The sequence below is a fragment of the Thermothielavioides terrestris genome, chromosome 2, assembly GCF_000226115.1.
Source record: "Thermothielavioides terrestris NRRL 8126 chromosome 2, complete sequence".
Classification (NCBI taxonomy): domain Eukaryota; kingdom Fungi; phylum Ascomycota; class Sordariomycetes; order Sordariales; family Chaetomiaceae; genus Thermothielavioides; species Thermothielavioides terrestris.
In genome coordinates this window covers 784,734-810,767 of record NC_016458.1, presented here as the reverse complement: position 1 = coordinate 810,767, position 26,034 = coordinate 784,734, and the positions used below count along the sequence as shown (strand labels likewise).

General features: G+C 57.7%; 9 protein-coding genes across 9 annotated transcripts; 4 read left to right on the top strand and 5 right to left on the bottom strand.

Annotated features, from left to right (window-relative positions):
- Window positions 1–69: 69 nt before the first annotated feature.
- Window positions 70–936, bottom strand: THITE_2046525 (uncharacterized protein; the record flags this gene model as incomplete). Its single annotated transcript, XM_003651304.1, has 4 exons — window positions 70–115; window positions 230–237; window positions 296–455; window positions 764–936. The coding sequence occupies 4 exons, from the start codon at window positions 934–936 to the stop codon at window positions 70–72; spliced, it is 387 nt and encodes a 128-aa protein (XP_003651352.1).
- Window positions 937–1,551: 615 nt separating this feature from the next.
- THITE_2111508 (uncharacterized protein) lies at window positions 1,552–4,227 on the top strand. Its single transcript, XM_003651303.1, has 5 exons — window positions 1,552–1,694; window positions 1,757–1,815; window positions 1,871–2,003; window positions 2,071–3,660; window positions 3,839–4,227. Exons 1-5 carry the CDS (start codon window positions 1,667–1,669, stop codon window positions 3,949–3,951), a joined length of 1,923 nt encoding a protein of 640 aa, XP_003651351.1. The 5' UTR covers window positions 1,552–1,666; the 3' UTR covers window positions 3,952–4,227.
- Window positions 4,228–4,921: 694 nt separating this feature from the next.
- Window positions 4,922–6,318, bottom strand: THITE_2111506 (uncharacterized protein). Its single transcript, XM_003651302.1, has 5 exons — window positions 5,914–6,318; window positions 5,735–5,862; window positions 5,518–5,676; window positions 5,097–5,468; window positions 4,922–5,012 (listed from the first exon to the last, which is right to left on the bottom strand). The coding sequence occupies exons 1-4, from the start codon at window positions 6,078–6,080 to the stop codon at window positions 5,254–5,256; spliced, it is 669 nt and encodes a 222-aa protein (XP_003651350.1). The 5' UTR covers window positions 6,081–6,318; the 3' UTR covers window positions 4,922–5,012; window positions 5,097–5,253.
- Window positions 6,319–6,643: 325 nt separating this feature from the next.
- On the top strand, window positions 6,644–8,015 carry THITE_2127265 (uncharacterized protein; the record flags this gene model as incomplete). The annotated part of the gene is made up of 5 exons (XM_003651301.1): window positions 6,644–6,742; window positions 6,816–7,532; window positions 7,583–7,627; window positions 7,696–7,773; window positions 7,833–8,015. The coding sequence occupies 5 exons, from the start codon at window positions 6,644–6,646 to the stop codon at window positions 8,013–8,015; spliced, it is 1,122 nt and encodes a 373-aa protein (XP_003651349.1).
- A 299-nt stretch (window positions 8,016–8,314) lies between these two features.
- On the top strand, window positions 8,315–9,749 carry THITE_2111503 (uncharacterized protein). Its single transcript, XM_003651300.1, has 3 exons — window positions 8,315–8,596; window positions 8,648–9,379; window positions 9,447–9,749. Exons 1-3 carry the CDS (start codon window positions 8,446–8,448, stop codon window positions 9,455–9,457), a joined length of 894 nt encoding a protein of 297 aa, XP_003651348.1. The 5' UTR covers window positions 8,315–8,445; the 3' UTR covers window positions 9,458–9,749.
- A 1,000-nt stretch (window positions 9,750–10,749) lies between these two features.
- Window positions 10,750–14,838, bottom strand: THITE_2111501 (uncharacterized protein). Its single transcript, XM_003651299.1, has 4 exons — window positions 14,452–14,838; window positions 13,754–14,376; window positions 11,286–13,696; window positions 10,750–11,170 (listed from the first exon to the last, which is right to left on the bottom strand). The coding sequence occupies exons 1-4, from the start codon at window positions 14,481–14,483 to the stop codon at window positions 11,084–11,086; spliced, it is 3,153 nt and encodes a 1,050-aa protein (XP_003651347.1). The 5' UTR covers window positions 14,484–14,838; the 3' UTR covers window positions 10,750–11,083.
- Window positions 14,839–14,930: 92 nt separating this feature from the next.
- THITE_2111497 (uncharacterized protein) lies at window positions 14,931–16,490 on the top strand. Its single transcript, XM_003651298.1, has 3 exons — window positions 14,931–15,727; window positions 15,796–16,264; window positions 16,332–16,490. The coding sequence occupies exons 1-3, from the start codon at window positions 15,225–15,227 to the stop codon at window positions 16,383–16,385; spliced, it is 1,026 nt and encodes a 341-aa protein (XP_003651346.1). The 5' UTR covers window positions 14,931–15,224; the 3' UTR covers window positions 16,386–16,490.
- Window positions 16,480–17,804, bottom strand: THITE_2111496 (uncharacterized protein). The gene has a single exon (XM_003651297.1). The coding sequence runs from the start codon at window positions 17,726–17,728 to the stop codon at window positions 16,595–16,597; it is 1,134 nt and encodes a 377-aa protein (XP_003651345.1). The 5' UTR covers window positions 17,729–17,804; the 3' UTR covers window positions 16,480–16,594.
- A 719-nt stretch (window positions 17,805–18,523) lies between these two features.
- THITE_2111495 (uncharacterized protein) lies at window positions 18,524–24,301 on the bottom strand. Its single transcript, XM_003651296.1, has 3 exons — window positions 23,641–24,301; window positions 18,914–23,579; window positions 18,524–18,838 (listed from the first exon to the last, which is right to left on the bottom strand). The coding sequence occupies exons 1-3, from the start codon at window positions 24,094–24,096 to the stop codon at window positions 18,708–18,710; spliced, it is 5,253 nt and encodes a 1,750-aa protein (XP_003651344.1). The 5' UTR covers window positions 24,097–24,301; the 3' UTR covers window positions 18,524–18,707.
- Window positions 24,302–26,034: the final 1,733 nt, after the last annotated feature.

Here is a 26,034-nt window from a genome sequence, read left to right as displayed (position 1 = left end):
CTACATGTACACCCCCATTGTCTTTCCGTCCTCCTCTAACGACGGTCAAATTAATGACGAACTTCCCACTTAGGTGGTCTTGTCCTTGTTGTGGTAGTTGACCTTGTCGTTCCAGCTGTTCGTTTCGGTTAGCAAGCGATTGATCCATCGAGAACGCCTCTCTCTGTGGCGCGGATCTGTTCTTGATCGCCCACAGGTAGCCGGGAGTTCTTGAAGGGTATATACGTACAAAAGGGTCTGCGAAAGAAATCAGTCTCCTGGTACACGGCGTAGGGGCTCGTAGAGAAAGACGTACCTTGTCACCATCGCCCCAGGGGAAGTTCCGAGTGCGGATGTTCTGGTAGGGGTACTCGGTGCGCTCCTCGAGAGGCGGCAGGTGCTCCCAGTGCTCCCAGTGCTCGTTCCAGAGGTTGTAGGCGTTCAGGCCGGAAAGCAGGAGAGCGGGCGGGACGGCACTGTTTTGAGGGGGGGCAACATGTCAGCATAATCCCATCTCGCGCTTTTCTCCATTTTTTTTTTTTTTTTTGCAACCCTCGCCGCACGCCTCGGCTTCACCACAGCGAAAAGATCCTCTGTGTCTCCAGTGCCGCCGAAGGGGTGTCGTCCCATGTTCGTTGGTCTTGGGGCATTGGGACAATGTCGTCACGAAAACCACGCAGCAGGCTGAAAGAGGGTTTGAGGGCGGGGTGGGCATACTAGAGGCTGATCTTGCGCCACAGCTCTGCTTCCAGTCAGCGCCGTCCTAGCTAGGCCACTTGATCACCGGAACGCACGGCGATGCTCACCAGTTGTGGCAACAGCGTGCTCCTTGACGGCGCGGCGCTCGCGCACGAACTGGCTCTCGGTCTCGGTGCTGGCGAAGCGGCGCGGAGCCTGGGCGCGCAGCTGCGTTGCGAAACGCTGCGCAGCGCGGGAAGTCAGGCGCTGGGCAAGCATGTTGCTTAAACGTGTCGACGACGGACGACGGCTCAATTCGATGTGGTGCGGTGTGTCAATGGGTCCGGGAGCTTCTCGGCAAGTAAAGGTGAAGCAAGAGACCCTTTTTTTGGCTCAAGCTTCGGCTGGTGAGGTCAGACCACTCCGGCTAGACTTCGGGCTGGTGCGGCAAGCTCACTGGGCCGCGCACGAGCCAATGGCCCGCCAAGCCCGATGATGACATAACAAGCATTCAGATTCAGGTCACGTGAGTTCCCAGTTGATGCGAACTTCTCAGTTGGGCAAGTCAGGTGACTTCGCGATCGGCAGGAGCGATCGTGCTTGATTGCCTGCCCTTCGCACTCGCGTAAATGTGGCGTGGCGAAGCAGAAATTAAGAGGCGCTCCTAGTATTCTCCCATGATGGTTCCCGCATGAGAATAAGAATAAGAGGTCTCTTGCCAGACAGTCGTGGCCAGTGATGCGTATTCTGGATGTGAAGCGGCGGCTTTTCACCTCCATTCTGAGATGCTGTCAATCGATGAACCGTCCACACAGGAGAATCGCATCACTGAACGAATGGGTCCCGCACCATTACTCCGCCCTGTATCCGAGTAGCACATCTTGTGTTTCTCGTCTCCCCAGCGCCCAACTCGGTATCTGAGTCTTGGCCGATTTCTCGAGCATCCATCCCTTCCGAGAGAGCCCTCGCCGAAGCTACAAGCATTGAGGGCTCAAGACTCAACGGGAAAATGCCGCTCCGGATCACGACGTGGAACGGTAAAAACGGCCTGAACTGCATGTCTTTTGGTCGTTCTTCCCCTTGCTGATATGCTGTGTAGTCAACGGCATCCGGAATCCATTCGGATACCAGCCATGGCGGGAGAACCGCTCGTTCCAGGTTCGACGAGTCCACGCCTACTTATCAGGGACCAGGCCGCTAACTGTGGCTGTAGGCCATGTTTGACACCCTCGAGGCAGACATCGTCGTCATGCAGGAGACCAAGATTCAGCGCAAGGACCTGAGGGATGACATGGTCCTGGTCCCGGGCTGGGATGTCTACTTCAGTTTCCCCAAGTACAAGAAAGGTTCGCAAACGGACAACTCCCTGCCATTCCGGCCTACTCAATTCCGCTTGCTAATTCAAAATTGCAGGATACTCTGGTGTAGCCATCTACACGCGTTCCTCCAAGTGCTGCCCGATCCGCGCAGAAGAAGGCATTACCGGCGTTCTCTGTCCGCCGAACTCCTCCACAAAGTTCCGCGAGCTCCCTTCGGACCTGCAAATCGGCGGATACCCTAAGCCCGGACAACTTTCGGATTCAATCGACGAACAAACGCTCGACTCTGAAGGCCGTTGCGTGATCCTGGAGTTCCCTGCTTTCGTTCTTATTGGAGTCTATAGCCCCGCCACCCGAGACGAGACGAGAACCGAGTTCCGCGAGGCCTACATCGACGCTATCGACGTCAGAGTGCGCAACCTGGTCGCCATGGGGAAGCAAGTCTTTCTGTGCGGCGATCTGAATATCGTGCGCTCTCCGCTGGACACCGCTGGCTTGGCGGAACGACTGCGAAAGGAGGGCATGACGCTTGACGAGTTCATGTCGACGCCCCCGCGACGCCTTCTCAACCACTTAGTATTTGGGGGAACTGTCGTCGGAGGGAGAGACGAAGGCAGAGAAGAGCCAGTCCTGTGGGATCTCTGCAGAGAATTTCATCCCACTCGTGCAGGCATGTTCACCTGCTGGGAGACGAAGAAGAATGCGCGGCCAGGCAACTTCGGGAGTCGAATAGACTACGTGCTGTGCAGCTCTGGAATCAAGGACTGGTTCATCGACGCCAATATCCAAGAGGGGCTCCTTGGATCCGATCATTGTCCCGTATACGCGACGATTGGTGACGCCGTCAGTTTTGGGGATACCAATGTCCCCATTGAGGATGTCATGAACCCGGCAGGCATGTTCAAAGGCGGCAAGCGACTCCGGGAGTGGTCCTCCAAGGATCTTCTTCCCACTTCAGCGAAGCTCATTCCCGAGTTTGACCGCAGACAAAGCATTCGCGAGATGTTCTTCAAGAAGAGCGCTCCGTCTGCAAAGACGAGTACACAGGCTCAGATGGACAATCAAGACGGCCGTGGCGTTCTGGATGCCGCAAACGGGGTAAAAACCACTGGCATCCTCGAGAACAACACAACTCCCGGCTCGGACAGAAACCCAACAATTGCGTCGGTCTCAGTCAGCAGCACAACCCCCAATAGCGCGGCCTCCCCGCAAAAGTCGGTTCCTACGAAGCGGCAAGCAGAGTCCTCAACGGCCGTGCGCCGGCCCCAGAAGAAAGGGAAGGGGAACTTGAACAGAGCGGGTTCCACAAACTCAACTACGGGCTCTTCGCAGAGCACTCTGAAAGGTTTCTTCAAGCCAAAAACACCGGTCCCAGACGAGGATCCCCCCACCCCAGCCCAGGGTGTCGATGAATCGAGCCCCGAGCTGAAGGCTGACCGCGATTGCCCTGGCGTGCAAACCGCTTCGGGCGCCGAATCGAACAGCGGTACCTCCACAGGAGATGACGTCGACAACACTCTTGAGCAAAGCCAAAAGCCTGAGGGCTCCTCTTCGGAAAAGGTGTTTGACCCCATCCAGGCAAAGGAGTCCTGGGGCAAGCTGCTTGGCAAGAGGGTCGTGCCCAAATGCGAGCACGGCGAGGATTGTCAGATGCTGGTCACCAAGAAGCCCGGCATCAATTGCGGTATGTGTCTCCCCTCCCAACCCCGCGCCATGGCGCGCCTTGTAAACCTTTCCTGGCCATTGTGTCTCTTGTTCCATGTTCCAGTTGTCTAGATGCCTTCCCCTCCATCACTGCATTCCCAGTGTCTCCCTTTATTATCCCGTCGTTCGCCGGCCCCAGCTGACAAAGCCATTCGCAGGCCGGTCCTTCTTCATGTGTGCTCGTCCGCTGGGTCCCTCGGGCGACAAAGAGCAGGGAACCGAGTTTCGTTGCCGAACCTTCATCTGGAGCAGTGACTGGAGCGGTCGATAATGCTGGTATTGGGACACAGGAGGCTTTATGGTAGCGCGTCGATTGCTCTGTCTGGTTCGTCTCTGCCGTTTTGTCACCGCAGACGATGTTCTAGGAGCAGCCTGAAAAGAGCGCTGCTCTCTTGAATCGCGCTCTTTCGGCCCCCGTCTCCGCAAGGGCCTGCACATATGGCTCCAGCTCTGATTGCCTAGTTAGCAATCGACTCGGTTGGCGTTTGCTCGGACAACTTGTTCTTCCACCACCCGCGATACTTGGTGTTTGTGCTTCTGTGCTTCCGTTGCCTGCGTGCTGCTATCGAGGGCTGTTGCTTGCTCTCGAGTCATTGCCTCGAGGCCTTTCTCGCTTTCTGTGATCGCTGCCCGTCATCAACCTGTCCATAAACACTCTGTTCCCCCTTCTCCTACGCACTCAAACTCCCCGCAGCAGCTGCTGCCGCTGCGTCATCTTGTGGTGGAGTCGCTCGTAGAAGGCGGCTGGGTGTGTTCGGAAACCGGCATCCTGTACATCGGGAGAAGTCAGAAAAACCGATGTTGCTCGGAAGTTACCCCATCGATGATGAATACAAACACACTGAGCGAGGATGGAACATGTCGTAACGGTCAGCCCCTTTGTATTGTGTGCTATGCTACTCTGCCCTGTGTCCCCGACCTAATGCCGAAGAACCGAATGAACAACCCATGGCAACCTCAAAGCTACCGCCAATTGACAGTGTCGGCTACTTGATGCAGCTCGTCCGACTTCTTTCCCCTTCCAAGGACATATAATCCCAGAAGTTCGTCTCCAAGAACTTAATCCCAGAGTCCATCGTCGAGTGTATCCTCCCCAGAGAACTTAATCACAGGGAATAGCACGAGTGACCATCATCCATTACTGTTGCCATCCCCTCTTCAACAATCAGGCTGGTACTGTCGCCATTCCCTCAAAGAACAAGGCTGGAGCTTCATCGCGGAAGAAAGTGCAGGAAAAATCATCGGGCCCAGAACTCGTCATTGCTTGCCTGTTTCCCAGCGGGAACGCATTGCTGCGCCGAGCGGGAGGCTGGCGACGGTCGGGATTGCAATCTGTAGCAGTGTCACTGTTAGTATCAGGTCGCCGGCAGCGTAGTTCGGCAGTCGCTGGGATGGACCACGGAGCTGAAGACTGACCTGTTGTTTCTTCGTTTTCAATTTTTTTTCCGATTTTGAGCGTTTACCGTTTTTTGTGGGTTTTCTGATTGACCGTGGGGGACCGAAAAGTCGGGACTTTCATGAGCACAGTCGTGAAGTCGAATGCTGCTGACTCGGATGCGGAGCATTGCGAGGATCAGAATCCAGCGGCAATCAGTCTCTCCGCGACGGTCATGGGGTCGTGCGGCAAGTTGCGCTTCGACAGCGCAAGCTGGGGCCTGCGACGACCAGCCACATAGCGGTATCCAGGGTACATGAGCTTGTGCATCCGGTCCTCTTCATCGGCCAGAGCCTTAAAGCGAGCTTTAACCGCTGGATCCTCGTGGCGCCACATCTGTGCCACAAGTTGCGCTATCTGGTGTCAGTGCTGTCAGATGACGAGGTGGAATAATACACTTACACACACAACCGGCAGTCACGCCAGGGGTCTCCGCGTGAATTCTGGCCGACATCCACTGGCGATAGATGATGAACTGATTGCGCGGGCGACGAATGTGGACCTTGGAAACCTTCGGGAGCTTGACAGGCTCAGCATCCACAGGCGGGTTCTCGGGGGAGTCTACATGTGTTGATTAGATTCCTGAAAACAGAACACTGAGGTTTGAAACAGTACTCACCGACGGAAGTCTTGATGATGGTGTAGGAATCATTGTCCAGGGTCTCTGCGTACGCGATGCTGGTAATCCAGTACTTGGTCGACTCTGCGCAGCGGACGATCGCAGTCGCTTTGCCATCATTGAAGTTCCTGGAAAAATTAGTCGGCATTCGCGGGCCAAAGTCAATGGATAAAACTCACTGGTAGTTGCGCATGACGGGCTCGAGGTAGCGCACAGCAGCAGCCTGATCATCGATGTTTGCGGTGCACTGGATGATCATTTCATTTCCATGGAAGACGAAGGCCAGCGGAGCCGGGGCCTGGTTCTCCATGGCCGGGAGGTTGGCGTTCTGGACGGAAGAAGCCATATTGTTGTCGGGTCGGTGAGATGGCTGAGAAGTTCCGGAGTGAACAGGCAGAGTTATTGATCAAGTCTCTCTCTCGGTAATTGAGAAGCTTGCTTGAAGGAAAAGTCAAGCTGGCCCCGAGAGAGAAGAAAAGCGTCGATGGTAGAAAGTTGCAATCGGTGGCAGAAGTTTTTGAAAGCGCGGTTGAATTGGGTGCCCCGATTAGTGGTGTTGTTCGGAGCAACAAGACGAAGATTCAATCCTCGCACAATGGGAGGAAATAAATTGAGCCCGCACAATAGGAAGCAAAAATTTGCACAATAGGAAAGGAAACTTTCGCACAATAGGAAGCGAAACTTTCGCACAATACTAACGAACCAAAAATTTGTGTGCGAAAATAATCAACACTCCAAGCCACGAGCCATATTCAATCGTTGCCCCTTTCCCCTCAGGCTGCCATGCTGCCAGCAAGCTAAACGATCCTTTTCTTCTGAGAAGAACACAAACCTGAACACGAAGCAAATTCCTTGAAGAACCTGATCCAAACCCGTTCAGCCAACTCACTCTACCATCGATAACCAACCATGGCCGATGACCAGGCGGCTACGGGGGGTTTGGGGAATCTCAAGAATCAACCCTTCTCGTCCCGGGGAGCACAGATGGATCGTCACACGCTCGGCCAGGTAAGCGTTCTCGACGCCGGTACTTTGAAAAGTGAAATGGACTCTACTGATTCAGACTGCTCCTGATGCTCAGGTTGTTTTGCGCCTGCAGGCTCAGTACATCCGCTCATCTCTTGCAAAGGAAATCGAGGAGTTCGAGAACACTTTCGAGGAGATTTTGCAAGCAGCCAGCGTCTTTTTGGTCACCACTCAGAGGGTTTCACATGCTCCCTCATTGGTGATTGTCGACGAGGCGTCTGTGATCAAGACTGTCTGTCATTTTCTCGCGTCGTCGAACACTATCCTCGAATTCCTCGATTTTCAGCGGCGGAAGACCGGCCTCGCTTCAGGAGGAGATAGCTCCCTGGAGAAACAAGTCAAAGCAGCTCAGGCTTTAGTGGCGCAACTTCTCAGCGCTCTCCTGCTGCACATGAAGTCTGAAACCTATCCGGGAAAGGAAAGCGGCCTGATCTACAATGAGGACGTCAAGATTTTCGGCGGAATGGTTTTCCACAAGAATGCTGAAGCTGACTACGCCGACATCCCCGATCCTGCCGATGATGGCGAAGGTCTTCTGAGGTGCATCAGCTACTGGCACCCCGAAACCTTGTTCCACCCGTTGCGCCACGTCCCGGGCACACCTTGGCACAAATTCTTTGGCAATCTCCAAGTGGGAGAGACTGGCAACCCTGCCTTATTCAGAAAGCGAAAGTCGCTCCCTGCTTTCAAGGTCATCATTCCCGAAACCATCGAGTGGTTGGTGCCAGAGCTGCGGTCCAACTATGACACCTACCGGGAAATCTTCGAGAATGTAAGTTATTGCCAGATTATGTACAGAATAGAGCTGACAGTGTACAATAGACCCGTCGCATGCCTGGTCCACGCCTCCCGGAATACATCAGAAATGTGAGTATAATGATCAGTTCTTGTAGAGCGGTGTTGACAGGGAATAGGCGATGATTAGGCGAGTCCAGCGAAGGTTGTCAACTCTCTTCGAGGGCTGGAAGAGGTTCGACGACAGGATGGATTTGCATCCTGAAGACATGAGCGATGTAAGTCCGGACTCCACGAGTCGGACACTTCTGAGAGTGGTGCTTACTTTCCTGGACAGATTCCTTGCCCGGAATTTGATCTCTTGGGTTTGTCGAGACTGGAGTCGCTGAATGCTCACCTGAACGCTACGGATCTGGCGGGGATTTCCCTGCTAGGAGCCGAAATCCCTCGCGTTCCAGTCATTCTGACCGGAGAAAGCAGACGGTATTGTCTCGAGTTTGATGGCCAGTGGGATGCTTAAGGTCTTTCGGGTTGTGACCGGGCATGGACAGGGTTACAGGTGATGAAGGGGACTACGAGTGGTTTAGTTTTCGGTCGTCCGTAGGCTTCGTTATAGCCAGAAAAAACAATCCACCCAGATTAGTCTTGAGCCGGGAATCAAACTGAGCATGCTTCCTCATTTTTTAAACTTTTCGTGAGAGAGGAACAAAGGGACCAGGCGGACTGAAAGCGCATGCCACCTTAGGTAAGCGTGACTTGGCCTTACTTTATCTCCCACCTCCAATTAAACGCATGGTAGGTGCTTTAGCCCCCCTCGCATTCTTGAGCGGCTGGCCCCGACTTCTTCCCACTTCCCAAGAATTCTCTCTGCCTGCTACCGTCGCAACGTCGCAACGGCGAATTCTGAAAGAGCACCTCCCAAACACATGGCACCCTCGAAGGAATTCACGATGTCAGGTATCAACCAGATTATCCAGACCTTTGAGGGTCTTGGCGAAGGCGAACGCGAGACGACAATGAAAGCACTCTCCACCATGATGCGCGCCGAGAATCAAAGCCAGCCCGCCAAAAAGAAGGTCAACGGATTCATGGGATACCGTGGTAAGTCCGCCGGTGTCGTACAGTCCGTCGCCTATCCTAACTGTTGCTCAGCATACTACTCGTCTCTATTCTCCCTGCTCACGCAAAAAGAGAAGTCTCCCATCATGACAACTCTCTGGAAACAAGACCCATTCCACAAGGAGTGGGATTTCATGTGCGCGGTTTATTCGGCTATCCGAGAATTCCTCTCGGACGAGGAAGTTTCGCTGCAGGACTGGATCCAATTTGCGGTCAAGCACCTGGGAATTGTTGTCCGTGAGAATTACCTCGAGACTCTGGGCTGGGAATTGGTCAAACTCGAGGACGGTACGCACAAGGTCCAGCGCACTGCAACTCGCGTTGTCCAGGGTTATTCTCAACCGATGAATGGGCTCGGCCTCTTCATGAACTGCCTGAACGACGGGCTGCCGGTCAGCAACCCGCTTCCGATCATCGCAAAGCTTTCCGCGTTGACGAACGACATCATTTGCATCAACACACAGCGCGGGGCTGCGGCGAAGCCGAGCAACACCATGGACGGATTCCGCCAGTTCGCGAAAAATCATCCGCAGCTCGCCATGTCGGCGCTGTTGCAGGTCCCTGCGGCGCATCCCGTCATCACTCAGGGCGTTACGGTGCACAATCTTTCAGACATCATTGGGCTGCCAACTCCCGAACCTTTCTTTGCGGCTCAGGACGAGGACCCTGAGCTCGATGCGATGCTGGAGAGAGTCCTCCGCGGCGACGACCCGGGAAACTTCGGCAACCAGTTCTTCCCCATGGACATGGGGAACAGCGCGCAGGGTAAGAATTGGACTCTCAACATCCAATCCGCAGACATACTCCGCAGCTATGCTAACTTCTATTGCAGGATTCAATTGAGACAAGTCGTCCCAGACAGCCCACCCAGCAAACCCATGTTGCACGACGCGCACCGGCATGATTCAGCGCCACGAGAGCCGACCTGAGATACAACCCAGGGACACGGTCGCCACGGCACTGGAAAGCGGGCGGCACCTTCGCGAACATCCTGCTGTTTTCAAAAATCCGGGTGGCTTGCGGCATGTCCAAATGATTCTGTCAGCTCTCATTGCTGAGCAAGCAAAGGAACGCATGCAACCAGTCGCCACCGTTTCCATTGACCAAGTTTATTCCGTACACTAACCCCCCCCCCCCCCCCCCCCCAAGTTCCTATCACACCACCAGCCGCCCCTCCCTCCCCGCGGAGCCGGAGACAAAGACCAAGGACGGAAAGGGTAAGGAGAAGCGGCCTTCTGGACCGCCGTGCGTCCAAGGGTCATGAAATCTGGAAATCTGGAATTCCCGGGCTGGGCAAACATTGCATCACATCCCGCTCATCCCCTCCCTTTTCCCACTCATTTTCTCGCATGTATCTAGACTAGATTCCCCTCGGGTACACAGTAATTCAACGACGCATATCGGCACATGTTGTCTGCAACAGGTCTCAGAAAGCGACGTGTCGTCGATTTAAGCTGCAAGGTTCCACTCGCTAATGCACGGCGATCCCTGCCCGGTCCCAACCCCAATTTAGGAAGGAATCAGCCGCACTCGGGTGGGACTGCGCTGCGGGGGTGTTACGTGGAGCGCCCTGGGTGTCACAGCATGAAAAATTATGCAACGCTCATGGCTGGGGAGCGCGGGGGGTGAGAAACGCTGACACATTCAATCGGACCTGTTTTTTTTTTTCTTTTGCTACATTGCTGTTGTTCTGCGCTTTGGTGTGGGCTATCCGTACAGAATGGCAGGGTTAGTTAGGGCTTAGGGCTAACGGCGGTGTGTTTGCTGGTCTTCTGCAGTGTCTGCCAGCTGACTGGCTCGGCCGCAGCAAACATTGACCACGGGGGACGCCAGAGCAGGGAACAACACGCATAGCGTACCGTGCCAGATTTGCGAACGCGGTACTTGGGCGTCGCCCCCCTGCGGCAGGCGGTAACCGTAGCTGGCGGTCTAGGGATGCAAGGACATGCACGCCTGCCCAACCCCGCATTTCCATTGGCTTTTCCATTGGCTTAATGTAAAATCCGCGAAGGCCGGCGGTGTCGGGATGCAGGGCAGGAAACCACCCACGGGGTCCCCGGGAAGAAGCAGCTCTTCCGTCGAGGCGTGGTGGTGTCGAAAGGTGGCAATCCATCGAACCCATCCCTTGCATGCAGTGTAAAAAGGAACCTGGACCCTGGACCATGGACCCGTCCATATCGAATGCTGATGAGTAAGGTAGCTAATTAGATCACGTGTTGCACAATTACTGCAGGGAACCCTCCGGAGAGCTGCATGGAGGAACTGGTTTATAAGAAGGCAGAGGAACTCGTCCACATGAAGCACACGCGACGCGATGCGCTCAAAGGCACGCTCAACGATTTTTCCCAAAGATTTGCTCAGAGTAAAATACAGCCGAAAAGAGAGCGTCGGAAGCAAATTTTGTCCCTGGCTATCCACCCCAACGCGATAACCGAACAATAGGCGCACACTTTCTGCAACTTGATGCCGCTACTCTTCCCGATACGAGATCTTGCGCATCTCGCCCAGCCGGTGACGGGCAGCAGCCAAAGCGTTCTCGAGCTGAAGGATCTCGACCTGCATTGCGGAAGGAACCGTGAGCGAGGGATCTTGTGCGACCAAGAGAAGGAAGGAAGGGAGGATGTGGGGGGAAGAGAGGAATGGATATAGAGGAAAATCGAAGGCTACATACCTGCTGCTCCATCTCGCGCACCTTGAACTCGTGCTGGCCGAGCTTCGAGTAATCGACCTGCTCCTCCTCGGCGTTCCGGTCCTTGATCATGTCCTGCACCTGGCGGACGAGAGCGCGGCAAGCGGCGCCGACCGCCTTGCTCGCTTGCTCCAGGTTCTCCTGGCTCTTGCTCATGAAGCCGGCCTTGACGCGGCTGGCGGCCACGAGCTGGGCCGTCGACGCGGCCACGTCGTTGGATGCCACAATGAGCTGCTCGGGGGTGTTGCGGTTGGAGAGCACGCCGTCGGCCGTCTCGATGAGCGTGTTGGTCGACGACGCGACCGCCTTCGCGGCCGAGATGAGACCTTCTGTCCACCGGTTGTTCTTCTTGTAGAATGCCGTGCGCGACGACGAACCCCGCCCGGCTTGTACGATCTCTTGCTGCGCGATGGTGGCTGCCTTGATGAGCTGGGCAATGGCGGTGGTGATGGCCATGGCAGCGTCCAGAATCGAGTCGTGCACCCGAAGCTCGTAGGTCGAGTAGCCGTCGCGAGGCTTGCTCTTGAGCTTGTTCAGGCGAGCAACCGCTGCCTCGATGGCGTCGGCCGCCTTGCTCAATTCTTTGTCCACGATCTCGCCCAGGTCACCCTTGGCAGCGAGCTTGCCATAGCCCGGCGCAAAGGCTTCAACGGCCTTGTTGAGCCGCTGCAGGTTCATCTGCACGTCGTGGTTGCTGTTGATGACCACGTCGGTCTTCTGCAGCGGCTCCATGCCCTCCAACCTAAAGCTCAGCAGGCTGCGGAAGAACTTCACCGTCGCATGCGCCGACTGGCGGGCACCATTGATCAGAGAGTCGCTCATCTTCTCGTCGGTGGCGAGGCGCGTGAGACCCTTCGTATTGCCGCAGACATCGGCAATGGCGCCGGCAAAGATGTTGACGTTCTTGATCAGATCCGCAGGGGTGCTGTTGGGGCCGTCCGCGATGAAGTTGTTGAAGGACGTGGCGAATTCGGTGGCGCTGGCCGACGCCTTTTCGATCTGCGACAGTACGTAAGACGGCGAGGCACTCTGGTTGCCGGCTTGCATGGTAGAATCAAGCTCGTACATGGCATCGTCGACGCGCTGCACGCCGGCCTGGAGCACCGAGTCGATGATTTCGTTGATCTTGGCCAGCTGCGCGAGGACCAAGGCATCGATCTGTCCGTCGAGCACCTGTTCTGTGGTGCCCTGGTTGTTCTTGAGCTCGTTGAGCTCGATCAGGGTCTGGTCCATGCCGGCCTTGTAAACCTCCAGCTCCTCCTCTTTCTCGCGGAGAAGGGCCTCGAGGTCCGAGTTGCCATCCCTCAATTTGGCCTGGGCCTCCTCGAGCGCGCGGGACTTGTTGCGCAATGCCTCCTCCAGGTCTGCCACTTCGCGGTTGTACTTGGAAAGCATGGCCGAGAGCTCATTACCCTTGCTGCGCTCGAGGTTGTCGGCGCGATCAAGCGCCATCCGCAGCTCTCGCTTAAGCTTCTCGACCTCGTCCTTGTTGGAGCCCTGCAGTCTGTCCTTCTCATGCAAAGCCCGATCCCGCTCCCGGATCATGTCGGCGAGCTCGAGGTTCTTGGTCTTGATCTCACGCTCCAGCTTCTCTCGCCGATCAATGGCCTCCTGCGCAGACGCAGCCTTGAGCTGCACCGCCTTGAATTTCTGGAGCAGGTCAAGGTGCTCGTGGCGGAGCTGAGAGTACAGCTTGGCGAGCGCCTCGTACTTGGTCCTCCAGGTGTTGACCTGCTCCTGCAGAGCTCGGATCTGGTCGTCCTTGCTCGCTATTTGCTGGCCATAGTTGCTTTGTATCTGCTGCAGCTCACCCTCGAGGGCCTTTACCCGCTGGTCGTACTGCTGAAGCATGAGCTGGTCGCGCTCATACTGCGCGCGCGCGTTGAGGTTTTCTTGCTCGAGCTCGGCCAGCCGTCCCTGGGTCTGCCACTGCGCCTGCTGAGCCCTCAGCGCCTCTTGCTCGCGCTGCTGCTGCTCCAGCAACCGGCGCTGCTGTTCTTCGAATTCGCGCTGCGCCTGAAGCTGCGCCTGTTGCTGGGCAAGAAGCGCGGCCTGCTGCTGGGCCTCTAATACGCGTTGCTGCTCCTCGAATTCCCGGTTTTGCCGGTCAATCTCGCTCTTCCAGAATTCGGTGATCTCGTCCGGTTCGTCCGATTTCGGCGCGGGAGGCGGAGTTGGCTGCTTCTCGATCTCCTGCTTGGGGCGTGCGGGAAGAGCCGGCGCGGTGTCGTCGTCCGCCAGCAAGTTTGGCGGATCCTGCGGGAGCTTTGGGATGGTGATGAGGCTCGTGAGGTACCGCAGATTCGAGCATTCGTAGTAAAACTTGACCAGGCGGTAATGCTGGGCGTCGTATCGCTGACGGAGGGGCTCCAAGGCGTCGTTGTCGCCGGTGGCTGGGCACGGTTAGGCGGGAAACAGACAGCACAGGGGGAGCAGCATGGGGGACGTACTGGAATGCATGGCTCTGAGCATGCTCGTGATGAACTTGTAGATGCCATAGCTCTCCGTGACAAGGGGCACGAGAGCGGATATCCGGCATTCGTTGTTGCCCACATTGCGGAAGTGGGAGAAGATTAGCTTCTGAAACTGGTCGATCTTATCTTGCAGCGTCATGAGGTCGGTGATGGTCTCGTAGCCCTCGTTGGGGTCGTTTATCGCCTTGAGGCTGATGTACTCCTCATATTCGAATGTGCCGTTGAACTCGGGGTGCTGCTTGTGGAACGAGAGCTTGGCAAGCAGGTAGTAGACATATTCCTTGATCAGGGGGCCGTAGCCGCGCACGCCCTCGCCTATCATTCCGCGATTCAAGCTATCGATCCACCCCCGATTCGCCATCGCCTCCCTTAGGGTCACGGGGTGTCCCTCCTGAAGGACCTTGTGGACCATGATCAGGGCCTTGAACGTCTGGACTTCGTCGGCCAAGATGGGCTGGACCTTGAGACCAGCCCAAAAGGACTGGGAGGACTTGTGGTCCCATGTGTAGACGATGCAGCTTCGAACATGCTTCCGCTTCGGAGCAGTCTCCTCGGGGCTCGTCGCCTTTTTGATGTTGATGGCCAGCTCGGCCTCGGATCTGCGCGGCATGTCTCGTCAGTCTGCGCGACGGCGATGCTTGGGGCAGGAGATGGGAGGTCAGGGCCCGGCGCACTTGGTATGGTCGAGGCTGCGTATTGTGGCCATGCTGGGCGCGCCTATCGAATGCTGCCGCGTCGCTCGGCGGACTTGCGAATCAGAGGGGTTCTTTCGGGAAGGATGCGACACGGCAACAGAAGCCGAAGGACAAGTCAAATCACGGACCAGACCGGGTCGGCGCCGGGCGGCGGAAGTCGGAGGTAGTCGGCAGCCAGGTTTGGGGCCAAGCACAAAAGCAAGCCAAGAGAGAACGAGTGTGAACGCGTAATGGCAGGAAAATAGTTGGTGTAGACTATAGGATGTGCACGCAGTAATGTACACGACGCCGTGGAACAGCTGTCGCCTCTGCCGTCGTCACCCTTTCTTGGGAAGCCGCACCGCGCCCGTCTTGGCCGGCGTGGACTGTTTGGGTCCGCCAATGAGCGCTCTCACCAGGCTCCGCTAACATTCAGACCGTTGTGGGCCGGTCAGCTGCCAAGAAGATAAGATAAGAGTTGCCTACAGGTAGTGAAAGCGGGGCCCAAGCTCCGCCCGCTCGTCACTGCTAGGCTGCCCAGTCCGCCGCGGCCGTCACGCGGAACTTGGACTCATCATTTGACGGTTCTCTTGCTGTTCTCTCCGTCTCATACGCCCTCCATCCTGTCTTTGACCTTCTGTTCTGCGTACGACTTGCCAACTTACGGATCCTGCCGACCTCGCACATACATAGGCGCTGCGATCGATCCTGCGCGCGCGTTCACGCAATACAGCTCACCCCACACTTGCCCCGCGCTCTTTGCAGCACCCGCCATGAACATCCTCTACTCCACGGTAAATAGCCTGCGCGACAGGTACACGCCTGCAAACCACACCTCGACATTTCGCAGCACAGGCGAGATCACGCCAGAGGAGTTCCTCGCCGCGGGCGACTACCTGGTCTTCAAGTTCCCGTCCTGGTCGTGGGCCGACGCCGAGACGCCGAGCAAACGCATCAGCCACCTGCCGCCGGGGAAGCAGTACTTGGTCACCCGGCACGTCCCGTGCCATCGCCGTCTGAACGACGACTTTGCGGGCGATGCGGGCCATGAGGAGTCCGTGGTGGAGGGAGGCAAGAACAGCGACGATGACGGGTGGCTGCGGACCGGCGGCCTGACGAGCTCCCAGCCGCTCAAGGTCCGAGAAGTGCGAACCGTGGACGATGCTGGGAACGTTGGCGACAGGGAGGTGATCGAGGATGACGACATCCCGGACATGGAGGACGAGGAGGACGACGAGGCCATCATCCGGGATGCGGAGGGCGATGGCAAGAACAGGTGAGCCGTCGCGGTCTGCCTTTGTTTTTTTCATACGGGCTCCATGCTTACGTGCAATCGTTCTCCAGCGGACGACGGACGTACTCTCTCTACATCATGTACTCGCCGTGGTACAGAACTCCCCGGATGTACATGTCGGGCTATCAGCCGAACGGCGAGCCGCTGCCCCCCCACCTGATGATGGAGGATATCGTTGGCGACTACAAGGACAAGACGGTGACGTTGGAAGACTTCCCATTCTTCGCAAACCCCGTCAAGATGGCCAGCATACACCCGTGCAAGCACGCCTCCGTTATGAAGACCCTGCTCGACCGCGCTGACGCGGCGCTCAAATTGCGGAGCGAGAAGCGGAAGGCCGGCCTTGCAGAAGGCAGTGGCCAGGGCCTCGAGGGTCTGGAGGCCGAGATTGGCCACCTCAGCGTTAGCGGCACAGGCTCATCCGGCGATAACAACGACGAGTGGGAGGATGTGCAGCACGACGTTGCAGACCAGGAGCCGGCAATCCGGGTGGACCAGTATCTCGTCGTGTTCTTGAAGGTACTTTTTCCCCCCGGTTGCTCCTGGCTTGAGCGAGTAGCTTGTAAACTAACACCACGGAACACAGTTTATCGCCAGCGTGACGCCTGGCATCGAGCATGATTTTACGATGGGTGTCTGAGTCGTGGATGTTGGTTTCTGCTCGTTCTCTCCGGTGTACTGTAGTTGGTCCGGGTGCACTTTTGCACCTTTCTCAGATGGATAGATTGGGACGCGACGGGTGCTTGACAAACGGAGTTATGGGCGCATTCTGGAAGCAAGGGGGAAGGCGGGATAGGCGGAGTACAGACAACCACAGATTGACCACGAGAAAGATCGGGGATCTATTTATTAACTCTCTGGTTCCTCCTGCTCCTCCTCGTCGCTGACCTCCTCGCCCGCCTCTCTCGCCTCCTGCCGCTTCCTGGCCACCCGTTCTCGCTTCTTATCCAACAGCTTCTGTAACCTCTTAGCCGCGTTGAACACTCCGTTCGTGCCCGCGCCGCACGCCGCACAGCTCGGATCCCTCCGATACCTGTTCAGCGCGCAGCTCTCGCAGAAGTAATGCCCACACCGCGTGACAATCGGCGCCTTGTACGGCCCCCGACAGATGATGCACGCAAACGGTATGTTCTCCAGCATGGCCGCCTCTTCCTCGTCCTCGTCTCTTTCCCCGCCGCCGTCTCCGCCGCCGCCGCGGCCAGCGAGTTTCCTGTCGACGCTGGCCACCACCGTCCCGCCCAGCACCTTCTTGCCCTTGGTCACGTTCTCCCACTCGCGGTCGAGCTGCCACCCGTGCGCATAGTCCTCGCGCGCGTGCAGGAACTTGCACGTGTCGCCGAAGCCGCAAAACCCTGTCTGCTTGTAGTCCTTGCACACGTCCGGCGCCATGTCGGTGATGGTGATGGTGCGGATGTTGGTTGGCGCCTTGATCGGCCCCACGACGCGCGGCGGCGCGTTGGGGTTGCGCTGGATGTAGCTCGCCTGGTTGGCCAGGCCCTTGTACGTGCCGTCCGGGGCTGCGCTGCTGTCCTTGCTGCTGCTGCTCGCGTCGGCAGGGTCCTTGGCCTTGTTGGGCATCGCGCGTGTCGAGCCGAGCAGGTTCCGCGAGGATCGGGCGTCGGCGGCGTCTTCATCGTACCAGTTGCTTTGCTTGGTCGCTTCGCGCTTGCCGCTGTCGAGGGGCAGGGTGCGGTCGGCTTCGTAGACCGTGGCCGACAAGTCGGCGTCGCGAGCGCCGGGCGCGGCGCTGTCTTTGGACGAGGCGACTACCGCGCCAGGGTTGCGCTTCCTGCGCTTGATTCTCTGGCCGGCCTCGTCCTCCGATGACGAGAAATCCGAGTCATCGCTGTCGGCCGCAGGCGGTGGTGTTGCCGGCCGTTTCCTGATGTTTGCCTTGCCTTTGGCGCCGCGCTTTTTGAAGATGGCAACCGGAGCGGCTGGTGCTGTTGATGCACCGCCGGCTGTCGTTCCTGCATCTGCCATGTTGCTCTGCAATTGCGGTGCAGTGGTGCTGTCGCGGAAGTTTGATTTGGAAAACCGATGGGATGTGTTTGAGAATTATAGATCGGGTTATGTCATCTTCGGCTCCACGAACTCCCTAACTTTCGCCACGGCAGACACGCCGAGAGATGTTCTGGAACATCAGAGACGCTGACAAAGACGGAGCCAGAGCAGCCGCCACATCTACACAGTAAAACTTTGTGCCACGGCACGCATCGTTCGCGACAGTTTTCCAATTTAGTTTTCTCATTCGGCAATGCTATCTCACGTCCTGCCCGCTGTGTAGGATACCAGTCTCTTCACATGTTCTCCCCCTGGGCTTCCCAGACGGCTAACCAGTTCAAAACCCCACCACCCCTCGCCTCGCCCATACAAGGATGCTTCATCGCGTTTCCTCTTTTCCCCTCCCAAGCTTCTAGCCTTCACAGGCTGAGACGGGAAGCGTCCTTGAACCACCAAGGAACACCACCCAAGAGCTGGGAGAAGGGTTCTGACACGCCGAGACAGCTCAAGACAACACCCGCGCCAGCAGACCCAGTATGCTCCAACAACGCCATGCCCGCCGATACGGAGAGAAGACGCGTAAAACACCATCTGAGTATAGCAGGACGGAGTGGGATGAACAAATGGCACGCCCTTTAGGTGATACTGCGTGCGTCCTTGAGAAGACTGTCGCGTGGATTAGCGGCGGCCAAAGTGGCTTTGCTTCGAAGAGCGTTTGGTGGTGGTACAGACGACGTGTGATTGTGAGGAGAGAATACAAAGAGAATCATCAACGTCATGAAAATCCCTGGTGTTATGGCCGCTGTATGCATCACAGAAGCCCCAATGCAACAGAAAAAAGAAAACGGTTCTTGTAGCGATCGACGAGAAAGGAATGATATGCGCTAGCCTTGTCGGATAGAGACGCCGCAATTGAATATTCCAAGGAGACCCAGAGAGCAAGCACGGGCCGAAGCATTCATGCCCGGGATCTGACAGTTCCAACGGGGGTCGGCGATGTTGAAGGACCTGGCGTAGGCGAGCGGAAGCCTGCAACAGAATGACGGCCCCGTTTCGCACTATTAGTGAGGGTGCCGACATCGTGCTTGCCTGTCAAGAGAATTAGCCCATCTGCGTTCGCATAGCCCTCAGTGTCTCTCTCCAGAGAGCGAGCCAAAAACTTACCGTCGCAGCATGCTCGGACGTTCTCGATACGATCGGCCTCGCGGTCCTGTCTTTCGATCATCCGCCTGAGATCCTCAGCGCTGTCCGGCACTTCGCTGGCCTCATAGACCCCTTGTGACGAATAGTGCCCTTGAGCACTGCGGCTCCGGATGCTCCCAAAAGTCCCCGACAGCTTATTGTCCTTCAGATACCCGCTGATTCTGCTGAGAGTGCCAAAGGACGCGCGGTTGTGCGAAGCTTTGGAGCGCGTTGGAGTCAATGTGGGAATGCTCATCGAGATGTCCATCGGCGGGGAATCTCGGACTGTCCGCGAGTTGTATGACGACAGCGAGGGAGAGGGAGCTGTCCGGTTGCCATTGGCCTGGCGCCTTCCGAACGAGGGGTTGAATTCCTCAACATCTTCCCTGGTAATGTTGCCGGCCATCTCCTCGGCGTCCGTCTGCCCCTCGCTAGCCGTGCGAAGCAGCAGATAGGACAACGCGTTGAACCAGGTCTCGTGTCGCTGGCCAGTTGTGCAGGTAAACTTAACGCTTCGACCCGGCGACACAATGACCAGACTCTTCTGGTGCAGCCCCGGAGGCATGGGGTTGTCATCCGCTACAACCCGGACAGCCTCAATCTGGACGCTCTTGGCTCTCAACTCGGAACGCCCAGCGGTCGAAGGATCACGGTCGCTCCAGTAGAGAGTCCGAGTGTACGGGTGGACCCAGAAGTACCTGCGATGCCTCTTCTCCGACATCTCCCCTCGGCCGGCCTTGCGCGTGTACTTCCACAGATACTCGCCAATCATGGTCTGCGTGATTGCCTGGATCATGCGAGGATCGGTGTTTGGTCCAAAGCCCTGAGACTCAAAGCCACCTCCCTGGTGCAAGTTGAACCGAGTATCGACCTCGGACGTGAACGACGAGATCGACGATTTTCGGCTGCGCAGAGTTGCTTTTGAGAGCGATTGTACTTCGTGCACATCGGCTGTCCCAAAAGGAGCGCCGGGTCTTCCGGCAGCGCGGGGTGTCGGCGTCCCGCGACCAGAAGCATGAGACACCGGAGAAGTGGGTCGCCTCGCGCCTGTCGGAGTGCGCGGCCTGAGAGACTGGTTCTGCGCCCTCAGAGCAGAAGCAGGGACCAAGGGAGGACCCATGAGGCCGATAGTTCCTGGGCCGCCCTGCGACGAACCGCTCCTCGCTGCCTCGATAACCTCCTTGTGGTTTGGAGGAAGGGGTGGAACTTCGCCAAGAGAGGTCATTGCGCTCGCAGAACTGCCAGGTCTGCGGGGAACAGAACTTTCAAGCCCGTCGGCACCTGCATCGGCCATCTTGCCTTTCGCCCGCATAGAGCCGTCGACACTAACTTGACGCGGCCGATGGATTCTCACAGTCGAGGGAGTGCCCATGCTGCCTAGGGAGTTTCTTCGCTCCAGATCGGCGGGGCCCGAGGGCTCGGTCTGCACTCTTAGCATCTCCTCGATTGCCTGGGATGTTAATGCGGTTTGAGCACCCTGGTCTGTGGTTGCTACGACCTTCTTCGGACCAGGCGCAGCATCGGCGGGAGGAGTCCGAGGAGGGGACTGTGCACCATTGACTGCGCCTTCCACGTCGCGCGGTATGATGAATGCATTCCGCTTGGGGCTGCGAGGTTCTGCTGGTTCCGTATGCCATGATTGGATGCCCGAGACTCCCAGCACAGGTGCGACCCCGACGTTGTCGGCCAGAAGGGGTTCAACGCTTTGGGTCTCGATGCCCGAAAGGGACAGGGCGGGTGGCACGGCTGGTGGGGTATCCAGCGGCTCAATGCTCCAGGACTGGGCCGACGAGACGGAGAGAGGAGGCGCTGGGGCTTCGCGGGGTGCCACATCCAAAGTCTGGATGGAGGCGAGAGCCAGAGGAGGCGCTGGGGCTTCGCGGGGCGCCACGTCCAACGTCTGGATGGAGGCGAGAGCCAGAGGAGGCGCCTCTGTCTCGGCTTCTTGAAGGGGCTCCACCTCTTGAACGTTGATGGGCGCAAATGACAGCTTGACGGGCGGAATAGGCTCCTCGCTCTGGGGCTCAACGTGCTCCGATGCGATAGGCGAGAAGGACAGACTCACGCTAGAAGGAACACCCACATCGGACTCTGTGCGCTCGTCAATGATAGGTGCAGGGAGCTCAACCGGCTCGACCTCTTCGCAACGAATAGGCGGGCATGAGAGCGCAATTGGCGATGGAGGGGCAGTCGCAGGGTCAGCAACCGGCTCGACTTGCTCCGAAGTGACAGCCGAGAACGACAGAGCTACCGGCGACAATGGCGCTGGCTCGATCTCTTGGGAGAGAACCATAGGCACACTGAGTGTTGGCGGCTCCGGCAGGGATGGTTCCGGCTCGGACACAGGCTCAATGTTCTGAGAGAGGATCGCACTAAGCCTCGGCGGCTCTGGCTGCGGCGGCTCCGGTTGTGAGACGGGCTCAATGTCCTCGGAAATCGGAGGAGGCATGGTGAGTACTGGAAGTTCCACTTGCTCCGCCACCGGCTCGGTTTGTTCAGAGAGGATCGACGACAATTTTAGTGACGGCGGGCTTGGAGACGAGTCAGGCTCTGACTGTGGCTCAATGGACTCCGCGTGAACGGAAGAGATGCTCAATGCCGGCAGAGTCGGGAGGACCGATGGCGCTGAGGGCGGTGAAGCCAGTTGATCCAGCGTGGTGCCGCTCTCCCAGTCTGATTGAACACTAGCATCATTATAAGGGACAGCAGCCAGAGGTTTGGACGGTTCTTCATCCCTCAGCTCATCTCCCAAGCCGCGGGGCCCGATCACAGATTCCATCGACAACGGTCGCGCCGGGAAGACGATGCTGGGGGGGCGTGAAACGGAATTGACGCCGTCCTCGGGGAGGTCCTCTCCGTCAGTGATGGCAGAGACAGGCCGAATGTCCACGGGCTCCGTCATCACGCCGCTGTCAACCATGATCCTAGGTAATGCTGGCACCCTCGGAGGCGGCGAATGACGGCGGGAAACAACGCTACGGGGGGTCGCAGGCGTGGCAGACCGAATGCTTCTCCGACCAGGAGTAGCAGCCCCGGCGCACGAGTCGTCATCGCTATTGTCGACGTTGTTCAACTCGGCGAAGAGGCTCTGCCCACCAGACGCCGCCGAGGTGCTGTGGGCCGGGATACTCACAGGACTGCTCGGCACGGCAGGTTCTTCGCTGAATTGCCGAGAACGACGGCCCAGGGAGCCGCGGCTCACGCGCATGCGGATTCTCGGTCCCGCTGTCGGCGTCTTCATCTCTGAGCCAACCGGATGGTCATCTTCGTCGCTCGAGGTCGAGGCGGTGCTGTCGAACGAGTACTGGTTGCTGGACTGGTGCGGGGGCAGAGGCGGAGGGCGCTTGATCGAGTGAGCCCCTCGGGACGGGCCAGCCTCCGTCTCCGTCGCGGCGTCGTCGTCGTCGTCTGACATGTCCTCGATACCGGTCTGGAAATCTTCGGTTTCCGTCGCTCGCTCATGGGCAGTCTCAAAGGCCGCGTCACTGGTTTCGTGGGCCGTCTCGAACTGGTCGCTGTTCGAATCCAGAGGGCGTTGGGCGCCAGCATCGCCGGAAAGGCGCAAGACGGAGCCGCGATGCGAAAGGGCACGAGGAGACGGCCCTTCCGACTGGTCCTCCCAATCCGGATCCTCGACCACTTCGGTCCTACTCGATCGTGGAACGCCCAGCCGGTTCAGCTTGAAGGAAGGCTTCTTGGACTCGCGCAGCTCGGCCTTTCGGATTCTCTTGGGCTGAGGGTGCGGGTCACTCCTGAGCTTCTCAATCTCGTCCCGGGCATCTTGGAGCATGCGTTTTAGCTCCAGCTTCTCCGTCTTTTCGCGATGGATGTTGGTCCGGAGAGTCTGGATGGTACGCTGAGCGTGGCCGAGCGACGTCTTGAGCGTTTCAGATTCCAGCGCGGAGTGACGAGGGGTCGGCTTCATCGGCGACGGGGGCGGCGAGTGCTCGGGCGTGTTATGATCAGGAGCTGAGTTGGAATCCTCCTCGCTTCCCCCGTGGGGGGCCTCACGGTCGAGCGCCCGTCCGCGCTGGAGGGCGGAGAAGGCCTTGGCCAGCTCCTGGTTCTGGCCGGTGAGCTCATCGACCTTCCGCTGCAGGGCCGAGCGCTCGGTCTCAAAGAGCACGGCGGACCGGCGACTTGTGCCGAGCTCGATCTCGAGGTTCTTGATCTCTGCAGAGTGCTTCTCGTCCTGCCTTGCCAAGCTGTCCTTGACCTCTTCCAGCTCCCTCTGAGCGGCGTTTCTCTCCGCCTGGATAACGTTGAGCGCTTGCGTGAGCTTCTTCTCGCGCTCGGCCGCCTCCTTTTGGGCCGCAATCAGCTCGTGAATCTGGGTCTCGAGGTTCCAGTTCTCGTCCTTGTATCGACTCTCGCTCTCGTCCAGGCTCTTCAGGCGCTGCTGAAATCCCTCGACTTCAATCTCCAGTCTCGATCTTTCCGACTTGACCTCCTTAAGCTCTTCTTCCCTCTCGGAAAGCAAGGCCTGCAGGTTCCGAACCTGGGCGATCAGGGAGGTGCTGATCTCGGCTGCGAACTCGATATCGTGCACCCGACTTGCCGGCTGATTGCGTATTTTGCGGTTTGGGATGCCGAACTTGGTCGGGGATGGTGCAGCAAGACTCTCGAACTTGGACGGACTCACAGAACGCTTGAAGAGGTGCCATCAGCCCCGGACATTGATAGAAAGAGGGGGGAGCGGTAAGACCTACCCTGCTGGCAGCTTTGTCCGGAGAGAACGGAGAGCCTTGGGCCTCATTACTGGGCACCCTCTGCTTGGGAAGCAGGGCTCGAGCGCTCTCCCTGGCCACCTCGTTGTAGTCCTTTTCGATCTCAATGAGTCGCTGTCGCAGTTCCGGACTGAGCTCAGCCTCGGACTGCAGCTGCTCCACCTCCCGTAACTTCTCGGTGAGCTGCTTCTGCTGCTGAACGAGAGCGGTGCCCAGCTTTCCCGCCTCCTCCATCCGCCGCTCCGTGTCCCGCAGATGCGCCTCGATCGCGCGCTTCACCTGCTCGGCGGAGGAGCCAGGGGCAAGGGCGAAGAGCTGGGTGTCGAAATTGGAGTGCCGCAGGTGGGTCGGTCCCGAAGGGCTCGCCAGAAAGGGATCGGAGGCGTCCCCGGCGGCCGAGGCCGCAACGGGCTTATCGAACCCGAGGGATGTCGTCATCGTCGGCGAGATGTGGCCGAACAGGACTCGGGCCAGGCAAGCAGGTCGACAAGGTCAACGGCGCGCTAATGGATCTCCAGCGGCATCAGCCTGCGGACGAAGGTGTGTCCGCTTGTAGAGGTGCAGGTGGCAGCTTGCAACGTGCCTTTAGCGCGCGGGGTCAAACATGTGGAGGGACGTCGGTCCGCCTTTGCCAACAACAAGATAAAGGAAAACCAAAAGAGAGTTTTGTTGTGTTATCTGAAGAAGAACAAGAAAAGGCCGCAAGCAAAGAAAGCAAACAAACAACGAGAATTAGAAGTACTGATTATGCGCAAGTAAACGAAGGAAGAACAAGCGAGAGAGCGAAGCGGCGGCGTCGAGTTGGCCGACCAAGTTGTTGTGCCAGGAGTTGTTTGAGGTTCGGGGATTTACGCGACCCCTCCCCTGTGGTGGTTGTTGACTTCGCGGACAAACCGCAGGCGGCGGGTGCGAGCCAAAGAGGTGGTGCTCAGGTGGATTGAATTTGACGCGCCACCCCAGAGCCAGCAAATCACACGACTCCAAACAAAAGTGGCCGAAAACAGAAAAAAAGACAGCAGCGCGCAAAGCCGTGTCAGCCGTGGACCGAGCAAGCGCGGGCTGCTGAAACGAAGATTATTGAAGGAGAAAATAACCGAAGAGCGGCGGCGACAAGTACAATGGGGGAAGAAAGTGGAATCCAGCAGCGAGGAGGGCAGGAATCTGCTGGATCTTCTCGAGATTGAGGGGCGAACTGAGTCCGACGGTCCAGTCCAGGGGAACAGAGGGAGCGCTCGCTGGCGCGCGCAAGGGAGATTAATTCGGTCTCGTCGTCGCCGTTGTGGGCCCCTGCAATCCTTTCAGCCTCAGGCAGCAATACCAAGCAACCCCACCCGCCAAGACGCCATCTCACCCACAGCTGTTGCTTCCGGGGTCCTTCTGGAACGTGGAACACTGGAATCTGCCCTTTGATGAGCGCTGCGCCATTCGATGCCTTGGCTCTCCACTTCCGCAGTACGGTAACTTACACAACACGACATGACGTTTCCTGTTTCACGTACTGAACCTGCACGGTAACCATACACAATGCGACCGCCAGCTAAGGTGCCAGCTTGATTAACCTCTGCAACTCATTGGGACCGTATGTATCCCGTAGAGAGTGGACAACCTTCATTCCCGCTGCTGTCAATTGTATGGAATAGGTGCGGGCGTCCTGTGTCCCACTAACGACGGCCGACTGCGGCACCTAACCGCGCAATACCGCTCGTGTACGGATTACTCCGGAGGCAACCTTTGCAAGATACGACGAAGTGCACTACGTGTACGCTACACAGCCTGGCTGGGTCTCCGCGGTTCCCACCCATGCTGACGTCGCAGTGTGGACAGAAGCGAAGAGCCCCGACAAAACGAGAGGGACCGTTGTTCGAAATGAGGTCATCGAGATCCACTCTCCGGAGATGTAAGGACTCTCGCCAGGCTCTGGTCAGCTCGGGGCTTGGGTCCCCAATCTTGCCCGTTTCCACTGCGGCCTGCCGTGTCGGATTCAGGCGACAAGGTCATTTCTCCAAGCCTGAATGACCCACTGTGTACGGAATAGTTGCGGCAACTTCTCGTGCACTCACTGCGTGCTCTTCAGATGCAGACCCGCCTCGGTGTACATTCAATACTGAGTACGTCGACCGTTCCGAGCTCGAGATGCGGGTATTCACATGTGTTCCCGGCCGAATAAGCGACAAACCCTCAATCTCTCCAACTAACAGCTCGGCGTATTGTCGTTTTCCTGTGACTGCCCGACCTCGGGGAGCAAGCGCCCGTCGCCGTGTAACTAGCACGAGATCATTCTTCAGTTGGAGTTCCCCGCCCACCAAATGCACATTCTTCGTGTCGTGTCGAACGTCAACAAGAAATTGCGTGGAACTGATGGTTAGACAGTAACGC